The sequence below is a fragment of the Xenopus laevis genome, chromosome 9_10S, assembly GCF_017654675.1.
Source record: "Xenopus laevis strain J_2021 chromosome 9_10S, Xenopus_laevis_v10.1, whole genome shotgun sequence".
Classification (NCBI taxonomy): domain Eukaryota; kingdom Metazoa; phylum Chordata; class Amphibia; order Anura; family Pipidae; genus Xenopus; species Xenopus laevis.
Window position 1 is genome coordinate 48,667,579 of NC_054388.1, and position 12,616 is coordinate 48,680,194.

At 44.4% G+C, this 12,616-nt stretch overlaps 1 protein-coding gene across 1 annotated transcript; it reads left to right on the forward strand.

The window, feature by feature from the left end:
• Positions 1-1,574: 1,574 nt before the first annotated feature.
• inhbb.S (inhibin subunit beta B S homeolog) lies at positions 1,575-8,006 on the forward strand. The gene is made up of 2 exons (XM_018238661.2): positions 1,575-2,351; positions 5,439-8,006. Exons 1-2 carry the CDS (start codon positions 2,009-2,011, stop codon positions 6,206-6,208), a joined length of 1,113 nt encoding a protein of 370 aa, XP_018094150.1. The 5' UTR covers positions 1,575-2,008; the 3' UTR covers positions 6,209-8,006.
• Positions 8,007-12,616: the final 4,610 nt, after the last annotated feature.

A 12,616-nucleotide genomic window follows, 5' to 3' on the forward strand; every position in this document is an offset into this window, starting at 1 on the left:
CCTTTTTTTTCCAAAAATAATTAGGGAATGAACATGAAATTTTTATATATGCTTAGAAGCAGGAGGGCCCATGGACACCTGGGCCCACCGGGAGTTTTTCTGGTATCCTGGTAGGCTAATCTGACACTGACATTGGGATGAACTGGAACTGGAATGTGACCATCACATGCTCTCACATGCACGCCCATACTTACATACTCAAATACACACTCACAGGCATGGTTATAAAGACATATATCTCTATCACATTCCCATCAATCCTTGCCCCAGTGGAATTCACAATCTAAGGTCCCTGTCATATTGCCATATGCCCCTGCCCCAGTGAGCTTGAAATCTAAGGTTACTATCACAATCTCATCCAGTCCTCATCTTCGCCAGTGAGCTTGCAATCAAAGATTCCTATAATATTCCCATCAGCCCCTGCCCCAGGGAGCTTGCAATCTAAGAGCCCTATCATATTCCCATCAGTCCCTGCCCCAGTGAGCTTACAATCTGAAATTGCTGTTGCATTCCCATCTACCTCTGCCCCAGTGAGTTTACAATCTAAGGTCCCATCACATTCCCATCAGTTGCTGCACCAAAGAAAATACGGATACTGGCACATGGGGAGATTTGTCGCCCTTGTTTAAATCTGTGCTGCTGCTGACAACAAATCTCCCATAAATGCTTTCCCAACCAGTGATTTAATTTGGGCAGCTTTGGAAAACGAAATGCTGTGTCTGTTCCCATTGCCAATTTCTATTGCCATTGGGAAGGCTTTTCGGCGACATTTGTATTACACCGATTTAAATGATGGTGACAAATCTCACTGTGTGCCAGTAGCATTAACAGTTCCTATCACATTCCAACCCACTAGTGTCAGCTTTATCAGAAGCCAATGAGCCAGTCTGTATGTATTTTGTGTGTGGAAGAAAACTGGTACACTGGGAACCCATGGAGATAAGGAAAGTATACACCATCCTTGCAGATAATGGCATGGCAGGAACTACCTAGTCTGGTTAAAAGGTTTGGGGATGCCTTCCTGTTGCCTTTTCATATAAACCTCTTTCAGTGGAATGCAATGGGACAGCTTTCTGCTCTCCTGCAATCATGGCAGATAAAGGCTAATCCCAGAAACCCGAGACAAAAACTGTCAGGACCTCTACCTCCTCCTGCCCTGTGCTGACCAAGCACTTCCCAACTGTCAGTTCACCTCCCCATGGCAAGTAAAGGGTTACCTACTGGAGTTCAAAGTGCAACAGGGTTAGCCCTTTCACTAAGCGATTAAACTCCCCCAGCCCAAGTCTCGCCCCCTGTCCTGCTGTGGCCCCAAAATGCTTTGAGTTCAGAGGGCAACAGGGTCAGCCCATTGCTGATTTCGGGTGTAGGGCAGAGGGGTATGCATGAATTGCTGAGTCACCATTGGGGACAGGTCCGGACTGAGAATTAAAATAGGCCCTGGCATTTAAGGTACACAGAGGCCCAATCAGTCCACTCAGAGGCCCAAACAGCCCCCACCAGCCCACTAAATACTGACTTTCTATGGGACCTTATAGCAGCCCCTCTGGCATTTGCCAGAACCCACAGATTGCCAGTCCGAGCCAGATTGAGGAGGGATCCTTAGGCAGGATAGGGCACTGGAGCAGTTGGGGATGCCTGGAGTTATGAGTTTGGGAGATCCCAGACTGCAGGGCTTGGGAGGGACCAGCGCTTTGGTGGTAACAAGTGGAGGTTTGCAGGTGATGCAAAGGGGGATCTAAGGATGATGAGGGAGAAGGCAGGAAAGAGGGAGATCCCAGTACAGGGGCCAGAGGGAGGGGACAGGATTGAGAGGGAGATCCCAGGCAGCACCCAGTAAGTGAGGGAGGGGGCGGAGCAGACACACACTCAGTCTCCCAGTGACACTTGCTCATTACAGGGAGCCTCAGAGCGCAGAGCAGACTGGCAGCACCTTCCAGGCCGGACTCACAGCTTCTCTCTCCGCTTGGAGACCCTCGCCGGGAGGTGGATCCGGACCCAGCGCCGCCCCATGGCTCTCCCGATACTGCCTCTGCTTCTGGCCGGACTCCTGCGCACTTGTGCCCCCAGCCCCACTCCCGAGCCCGGCTGCCCCTCCTGCCACCCCCCGATGGAGCCCGAGATGCTGGAGGCGGTGAAGCGTCACATTCTAACTCTGTTGCACATGCAGGATCGGCCGAACATCACACACACGGTGCCCCGGGCCGCCATGGTCTCTGCCCTAAGGAAACTACACGCCGGCCGCGTCCGGGAAGATGGGAACCTGGAGATCCCTGATCTGGATGGGCACAGCCTCCCGCCCCCCGGGCACAGCACCGAGAACAGCGCCGAGATCATCAGCTTCGCCGAAACAGGTGGGTCGTGCCCTCAGGTGCTGCAAAAACACTGCGACTTCGCCACTGGGGAATCAACAGGTTCTGCACTTGGGGCAACTACTGGCGGATTCTCTGTGCAGAAGCCGGTGCTCGGGCTTTTATCAACGGGCAATTAACACTTTGTATTAAACACGACAACTGCTCCCTCGCTGCTCCTGCTTCAGGATTATTTGTAAACAGGGGAACAGTAATGGGCACATTCATTCTAAAGTCACTTTACTTAGCTCAGGGGCTTCTGCTCGGGGTATTACATCTGCCCAAGCGATATAAATCGCACAGACGCACAGAGGAACCTGTTATTACAAGTGGAGGTGTAATATTAATATGAGCTGGGGAATTGGACAGGTAGCTGAAAGTGTTTGCTGCTGTAGCTTTAATTGTTTCAGGGTGTAACCCCCCCCCCATTCCCCAGTGTGCAAGCTCTTGGGGTGTAATATTGTGCATGGTGCTGGTGCAATGCTGATATCTTTTTTGAATATATCAAAGCTCATTACTGGGCAGTGTGTAAGGATCAGTGCTGAATAGGCATATATAGATGTATATACCATTTGTACATATGGCTCAGTCATGCATAAGTGTGCAACGTCTGGGACAGGTGGGTTGTGCAGGTATTAGTTACAGTGTTATGTAAGTGTGCATGGGTCGGTGCTGTGCACCCGTGTAAATATCAGCCTGTGCTGCTCAGATTTGCAGGGATCAGTATTGTGCCATTTTTACTGCTGAGCAGATGTTGAAGGATTGGTTGATAATTTGGGTATGAGTCCCTGGGTATCACTGGCACACACAGAGCACATACCATGAACACTCAGGCAGCCAGGTACAGGGAGATTAAACAAATAAGTAGAAAGATACCCCATTTTCCCTGGCATATTGGCACAAGTAATTTGTTTTTTTTCTCTGTGTTCCACAATGTCCCAAGTTATATTTGTTTATCTACAGTTTCACACGAGGAGACCCCAAACAAGAAGGACAAGGGGACAGTAAGGGTTGAAACAACAGATTTGGCCAAGGTTTTGGTGGGGCAAAATTATGACAATAGGACATTATAGCTTTGGGGGGTCAAGATGAAAAAAAAAAACAGGGCAAGATGACAACAGTATCACTTTATATTTATGTTGCCAAATGTGGCATCAAACTATTGAATTACAACTCCCAGCACTTGACAGTAATATTAGGCTGACGGTGGATCCTGGGATTTGTAACAACCAAAGGGCCATAGGTTGTTGAGCGCTAATTAATAAAAATAATGTGGCCCACCAGTTGTTTGTGGCTCCCCACCCTGCAATTTGTTGCTGATGAAAGTTCCACGGGGCAAGATCCCTTTTATTTTGTTGTGTTGGTTTGTGGGTTTCATTCTATTAGAGAACAAACGTGTTTTTGCTTTCATTTTGCATATTCCGTGGTTTCTATGGAATATTGGGCAACACAATTCACTATTCAAAATAAGCCATTGGCACATTTACCCTGAGGCTATTGCCCTTTCTCTGGTGAATAAATCTGGCTTTCAGGAAATAATAGACTGAAGTCTTTTAGGTAGTGAATTTCCTCAGATCTTTACCGGGGAGCAAGTCAGGGAATGACAGTTATGGATGGTGGTGAAGAGCAGCCGCGTGTATTTATTCAGCATTTAAAGAGATACCGCTTGTTCTAAGGCTTGAGAGCGTCTGAGGCCAATGGTTAACTCTTTGTCCACCTCAGTTCTTTGCAGAGCCTTTCAGTAACCATCACACTGCACTGTTCATAGGAATTATGGACAGTGAGTGGGTGTCATGTTCCTTGACTTTTAATATCATTATAATTTACACTAGGGGGTATATTGTCTTATAATACATGAGTGAAACCCAGAGTCAAGGCTGGAACTAGGGGTAGGCAGAAGAGGCACGTGCCTAGGGAACAAAGCTTGGGGGGCACCTCATAAGCAGCCTACTCCTAGGCCGCTACTGAAAATGGTTAAGCAGGTGCTGACACAAGCCCATCCGCACTCATTTGCACCTGCCCGTGCGTCCACGTTTGCACATGGTAGGATGGGGCACGATGTGGCCGGCCAAGTTGCCTGGGGAGCCCGGCTGGCATTGCCCGACACTGCCCAGAGTTCCTTGTGTAACTCTGCCTGCAGCTTTAGCCTTTATATGGTAACAGAACTCTTTGGTGACTTCTAATATCCTTATGATTTACAGTAGCTCATCCTGCAACCTTGTGTGATGTTTATTTTTTGTATTGTCTGGTATATTGTACACTTTAAGGTCCCCATAGACGAAAAACTTTCTCTTGCCGAACACCGATTTTAGCAAAGTCAGACCAATCCTTCGAAATTATTGTGCAGTTAGTGGGATTCGAACGATCGAACATCTTACGATTTTTCAGCCGACATCTGTCAGGAAATTGATCGGCCAGGTCTTAAAATCTTTGTCGGTCCCAGTGCAATCTATCTATGTTTGCAGGGCCAAGCAGGCAGCTCCCCTTTGTTTTCCTGGCAAATTGGTCTTTTTAGTTGATGGACAATTCGTATGATTGTTCCAAGATAATCGTGGTCTCACGATGATGATCGGATCTTTTAAAAATCTCAACATCTATGGCCAGCTTTAGACTAAATATCTTCTAAGCTAAATGGTGGCAAGTTCCAGAGGCTTGCAGCACAAAGTCTCACAATGGGAGTTCTGATTATGAGACTTGGAGCTCTCTCTCCCTGTAAGAACATTATACCTCTGAGTATAAACAGGAGGAAACAGTCAGATCGGCAAGAAACTCAGATCCCATGTGCTTGTTTATACTGACCATAGGGGTTAGAAGAAGTCTGTCTGTCAGTGCACTCGTCTGTGTCCTCGGCTCAGTTTCTCTCTTTGTTGTTGCCGGAGGGGGTTAGGTGGGTTCTGATATCACTAGGGGTGTTTATAGACATGATGGTTGGTGGGTGGAGGTACTGAACTTTGGTTGCTGTTCTCTGAATGAGCCGAGGGAGCAAGGAAAGTGAGTTCACACCCATCATTTGTTTACGGTTTGTGGCTTTTGTAGGTTTAATTGCCCTTATTTATCATGTGAAATTAAATTTTTTTTTTGATTTTGCAGATGATGTGACAGCTTCCAGGGTCCGCCTCTCCTTCACTATCGCCAATGAGGGGAACCAGAACTTATTTGTGTTCCAGTCCAACCTGTGGCTGTACCTGAAGCTCCCAGAGGTGATGGATAAAAGCCGGCGCAAAATCCGTATAAAGGTGCATTTCCAGGATGCATTTAATCCTGAGAAAATTAACATGGTGGAGAAAAAAGTCGACATCCGGAGAAGTGGTTGGCACACCTTTCCCCTTACTGAGGCCATCCAGTCTCTCTTTGAGGAAGGGGAGCGGAGGCTGAACCTGGAGGTCCAGTGTGATGGCTGTGGGGAATATTCAGTCATCCCTGTCTATGTTGACCCTGGAGAAGAATCGCATCGCCCCTTTCTGGTGGTGCACGCCAGGCTTGCTGACAACAAGCACCGGATCCGTAAAAGAGGCCTTGAGTGCGATGGACGCACCAATCTGTGCTGTAGACAACAGTTCTACATTGACTTTCGCCTTATTGGCTGGAATGATTGGATAATAGCCCCTGCTGGTTATTATGGGAATTACTGTGAAGGCAGTTGCCCGGCCTACTTGGCTGGAGTCCCTGGGTCTGCGTCGTCCTTTCACACTGCGGTGGTGAATCAGTACAGAATGAGAGGGTTGAACCCAGGGACGGTGAACTCGTGCTGCATTCCCACCAAGCTCAGTACAATGTCCATGCTTTACTTTGATGATGAGTACAATATTGTCAAGAGGGATGTGCCCAACATGATTGTGGAAGAGTGCGGCTGTGCATGATGGGAAAGTTAAGGACAGTACCAAGTTCATTGTGATCCCTTCTGCCCATGGGATCTTTGGAGGTCGATGTCTCACACTTGAGAGCAGTGGGGTCTGTGAGCCTCCCATCGCAGACTTGTTCCAATACCTAAATAATAATATCACATGGGACTGTCAGTGCCAGTGGCCACCATGGTGGGTCACCAGCGATCAGCAAACATGTTCATTTCATGCCAGCGAGTCCTGGCAAATGGATAAAAGCAAAGAGGGTTTCACCTGCCTTAGGAGGCAGTAGGGCAACCATGAGGTTACATTCCTTTAGTCTCGAGTGACCAACCAAAACCTCCTCTGACCAGGTAACAGCTGCCTCCGACTCTCCATGTAATTCGCCTATAGCACTTTTTATAGAGGAATGTATAGTTACATTGTAGTGGAACTAAAGGGGGGCCATGTCTCCTGCACTGCTTGGTGATGATGGTGGGACTTAGCAAGCACTCGAAGACACCACCTACTCCAGTCTAGCTCTTGACTACAATAGAGGACAGCGCTTCCGTTCTGCCGTACAGCCGCAAGTGACTCTTATACAAATAGTACTGTAACCTGCAGTCCTTATCTCACAACCCTCTGAGCTGCCTCTTGCCGCAACTAGAGTGACCAGGGCTCCTTTGATTGACTTGCCTTATTATTGACCTGTAGCCTCACAGAGGGCGGAGAAGTTAGCGAGCGAAGAAATGGTCATAATGATCCTTCTGCCGGAATATCCAAGGTCCTTTACCTTAAAAGCATAGCACTTGCAACTGCTGAGGACACATTTCAAAACAATTTGCACTTCTCACTGCCTTGAATAGATGGCACTTGACAGTGCACTTAGCATGACTCACTATCCAGTCGTCGGTGGGTCATCCTGCACCCAGCTTGGGCTCTAAAAACAGCTCTTGTATCCACAAAATGGTGTGCTGTATCTGTGGCTTTGGGAGACAATTCCATAAGAATCTACCTGCGCTAAGGCTGTGTCGTTGACATCAGCTATAATATACTGTGCCCAGACATGGTTCCATCAGCTTCAGGGCACACATATCATTTCATTCAGTTCATGGTGAAGCCTGATCATCAACTCAAACCCTCAGAGGCAGCAACTGCTTTGGCCCCTCTGGCACTTAAATGGTTAAGCAGGGGGGTCCTCTTGGTGCCCTTGCAATGACCAAGCCTCACGGTGACTGGACTGGTCCTATCAGTCCCCCCAAAGGGCTGTGTGCCTGAGCTATGCATTTCACGTACACTGGACAGGAAAGACTTCACGGCAATCGTAATTTTTTTTGCTAATATATAAATATCTATATTTTTTATACTTGAAAATGAATTTTGTTGGCTTAAATGTGTGTGGTTTTTCTCTGAAGCGAAGGAATGCCTGTGACGTTTTGCACTGAATCTGCGCATTATTCAACACAAAAAGAAAAAAAAACTGCCATTTTTTATTTGTAAGGGAGAAAAAAAAAGAAAATTGCTATTTTTATAGAGATGGAATAAACTTTCTACTGTATTATAAAACATTTTGGAACCAAAGAGGCCAATTTGTCATTCCGAGGCAACCGCTGTATTTTATTTGTACATTTCATCTCGTCTTTTCTACTGCAATTGAATGTAGAACCGGGGAATCCGGCCTGTTTAGTATCAAATGCGCGCATTCCTAAACCTTCTCTTATTTAATATGGCGTTTCCTTAGTAACATTACTTATTCATAATAATAATTTAAATACCAAACGTTGCATTTAGAAATTCCTGTGCTGTACAGTTACAATAAAGAAGAATATGGAAAAGAGATTGTGCCAGCGAGACTTCATATTTTTAAATAGAATTAACCAAACTGCCTGAAAACAGGGGTTTTATTTTTATACATTGGTTTAATATAAAATATACAGAGAAAGAATGCTCTGTCTATAGCAAAAAAATAGTTTGAAATGGTTTCCTTTGCTTTTTTCTTTTCCTCTGCTTATCTTTTCCCTCTGCTAAGTAACGCCTGTAACGACTCCAACTCCTACTGTTATATAAACAATGATAGAGAACTATCTCTGCAAAGATTATTGTGTGCCCAGGTCATTCCTTCTCTGTATATTTGTATTTATACCTATGGGTGGGTGGTGCCATAGGGGGTATACTGTAACTGTGTTCCCAGAATATTCCCTCAATTTTTATTGTATGGATACAAATATGGGTTGTCTAACATGTAGCTATTGGAGAACAATTCGGTGCAAACTACCCTATAAAATTCATGATAAATGCACACAGAATTATCTGTGTTGACATGCTGTCATGCATTTTCTTCCATTATTAAATAATAAGAGTAGAACATGAGTATATTGTTTTTGTGGCCGAAGATAATGACAGTTATGATCTGTTTACTGGTAACAATGCATACAAGCGGGTTCTGCCATGCAGCTTGCTGAGATTGCCTGCATAGAGGTCTGAACAGAATTAGAACATGTGTTTTGGTCACTAGAGGGCAACACTCTTTCCATGTCTAATGTGAATGCATAGAAGTACTCATGAACTTATACATTTACACTGATGTATTAACTGCCACTTCTCCAGTGTAACCAATACAAACTTGGTCAGTTTTTCTTCCATAATTGAGCCCTTCCATTCCCTTTATCTGCTTAAGTGCTCTTCTCTATACTTTTTCTATTTCATTATAGACCCTTGTATATAGTGATCATATCCCTTTTAAATGCCTCTTCTCCAGTGTAAACAATCCCAGCTTTGCCAGCCTTTCCTCATAACCGAGCCTTTCCATACCCTTTATCAGCTTAGTCACTCTTCTTTGTTCTTTCTCTAGTTCATTACTGCCCCTTTATATAGTGACCATACCACCCTAACTGCCTCTTCTCCAGTGTAACCAATCCCAACTTGACCAGCCTTTCCCCATAACTGAGCCCTTCTATTCCCTTTATCAGCTTAGTCTTTGTTCAGTCTCTGTTTCATTACTGCCCCTTATATATTTATATATAGTGATCGTATCCCCCTTTAACTGCCTCTTCTCCAGTGTAACCAATCCCAACTTGACCAGCCTTTCCTCATAATCATCCCTTCCATTCCCTTTATCAGCTTAGTTGCTCTGCTCTGTACTTTCTCTAAATCATTAATATCTCATTTGAGCACTGGAGCCCAAAACTGCAAGGTATATTCTAGATGGGGCATTACAATACTATGTAAAGTGGTAGAATGTCCTTCCTCTCCTGTGAATTTATACCCCTTTAAAAAAGACAGCATACACCCATTTTCAGAATGAACTCAAAGAATAGGGCATGTGATGAACATATTTTTAAAGATACTTTTAATGAAAATGCATTATTGGCTCTTCCTGTTGCTGACTGGCATTGCTTGCAACAGCTCAGTTTATTACCCACAAGTACCCCCAGTTCCTTCTTCATGAAGGATTTGCCTAGTCCTAGTAAAGAATACAATAGAAGAGTACAATATTCCTGTGTATAATCTAAACCTATTGTTTTCGAAATACATTTTTCTGCTATATGCTTTGTAACCTGTGCCGTTTAGACCTATAAAATGGGTGCCCTCATGGATACACATTAGCTTGTTTATACAAATTATAATAGTGGGAAACATGCCAGTTTTATCAGTGCATGACAACACTACATTATATTTAAACTTTTTCATTTTTTGGTGTTACTGTGCATTTAAAGGTATAAGTGGGTACATATGATTAAATCTCAGGTGACCTTACTTTGAACAGTGATTCTCATCTGCCGCGTAGCTACTCAGATGCCAGATTGTGAGGATCCCCTTTCAAAGATTTAACATACTGAATAGAATTCACTGACCTGGATGGTTTTTGGCAAACCCAAATACACTGTTTTCAATACTTTTAAACTGAACTCAGTGCAGAGCCTTGTAGCACACTACTTAGAACTCTGCTCCAATTAGAGAACGTACCAAGTGCTCAGTGAACATGATAGTTCTTTAGCGTGTGGCACCTGGAAAGTCATAATTGCCATCTTGCCCTACTTTCAATTTAGGGTGAACTGGGGAATTTTCCCCATTTGTTTCTTTTAAAAGTACATTGATGCCTAAAGGTAGTTCCATCTCATATCACTAACTGCAACAGTGCACAGAAAGCACTGTTACACCAACAGTTAAATAGGAAATAGTGAGCTAGCCCTGAGCAACCTGTGATGAGAGTCTAGCAACACCCTGCTGTGCCTCAAAATGTGCTTATATACAGTATAATAAACACATTAACCAATGATTAGTAATTACTAATAACCCTTGTTTCTATCCCTATAAATTAGGTACCTATCTAGTGCTACCAATCCCTGTTTCAGCAGGGGAATCGAGAGCAAATCAGACAGTAACTTTTCCAGCATGCTCCCTATAATAAACATGATGCAGTGATGTTTAGATTTGAGTCCATTCAGATGTCCCAAATACCTGGCAGGGAGTGACACCTCTTTGAATATACAGCTGGGATAACCCATAGTGCTGTAGTATATTATATACCTAACTTGTTGCTACATTTGGATACTTTATCATGGGAAAACTCCTTTGCCTCGAGGCTCACACATTAAGTGTCAGGAAATGCATTTGCTCACTGAGATCTCTGTTACATTTGGAAGAAAAGATGCCTGCAATTAATGTGAAGAGACAATAAAGTTTTGGGCATTTACACGGACACACTCACTGCACTATCTGGGCAGATAATTAGCTGTAGCTAGGAAAAGGGGCTATAATTAATATACAGCAGTGGAGGATGGAGACAGTAGGGTAAATGGAGACAGTAGGGAAAGATCTCAGTAGGAGACAGTATGGCAAGATGGAGACAGTAGGACAAAATTAAGACAGAAAGGCAAGATGGAGACAGTACAAGATGACAAGAAGTGAGGAAAGATGAAACAAGTAGGGCAAGATGGAGACAACAGGAAAAGGTGTGAACATTAGAACAAGATAAAGACAGTAGGAAAAGATGAAACTAGTAGGGCAAGATAGAGACAGAAGGGCATGGTGGAGACAGTAGAACAAGATAAAGACAGTAGGGCAAGAAGGAGACTGTATGGCAAGCTGGATACATCAGGACAAAGTAGAGACAGCAGAGTAAGATACAGACAGTAGGACAAGGTGGAGACAGTAGAACAAGACTGAAACAGAAGGGCAAGATGGATGCAATATATCAAGATGGATAAAGTAGGGCACGATAGAGACATTAAGGCAAGGTGGAGATAGTAGGACATGAAGAAAGTAGGGCAAGATGGTGACAGCAGGACAAGGGTAGTATGGCAAGATGGAGACAGTGGGATAAAGTAGGGCAAGATGGAGACAGTAAGACAAAGTGGAGATATTAGGACAAAATGAAGAAAGCAAAATGGACATAGTTGAACAAGGTGGAGACAGTAGATCATGATGGAAACAGTAAGACAAAGTAACCCAAACACTCGAATATCCTTTACTTGAGTCTGATCCTTTAGTCTTAGTTGCTGAATGATTCAGTGCAACAGAACTCTTCTTGTTTGACCTGAGGACCAACAACTAATGGCAGCTTAACACACCTACAGTCAGGGAACAGAATAGCTCAGTGCATAAGGACAGGTTGCCCTTTAAACAAAAAGCATGTTGTGTTATAACGGCACAAATGGGTTCCCTGCAAGGCTATTACTCATTCTCTTGTATATTTAATGTCATCTTAAATAATTGAACACTTACTGTAGGTCAGCAGAATGGGCATAATAGTTTCTAAAGCCACGTGGGAGCCACACCTCACACCATTGTTACAGGCAGTGATGAGTCGACACAGACTAGAGCACTATTGCAGCATCATCTCATTGCTTATACATTGCCACGGTACACCCCATCTTCATCATCTCTCTCTATTACATAGTTCACAACTATTTATATGAAAAATACTTTATTGTTTGGGTAATAACCTATACAGCCTCTCAGCAACCCCTGACAGTACAGTTATGGCTGGCTGGTCAGTCATTGGTGGTTGTTCTTGACTGGCATTTCCATATGTATTTGAAGTATGGTCCTTGAGTGACAGTCCATTCATCAATCACCATGGCTGACTGAAGGATATAAAAGAAAGGCAGATTATTGAGTATCAAAGATCCAATTGGAGAATGACCTGTGTTGGAGGAGGGTCAACATGGATCTGTTGGACAAGGTCTCACAGGAGGGATATGCCCCTATTTCTAACATAGTTTCAATTGGTGGGACACAGCTTACCTCTGTGGCCTTAAAAAGAAGGAAAGTCGTTTCACACTTGGGGGTGCCATATGTTAGGCACCCCAAGTCAATGTATTTACTTACCTGAAACCCTGGGCCGGTGCTCCAGTCCTATCAGCAGAAAACTGCACCGACAGGGGTTATTCCAGCGAGGCCTGCTTGTTTCTCGCCCCCATGCCCTCTCTTTTATTTGCTCAA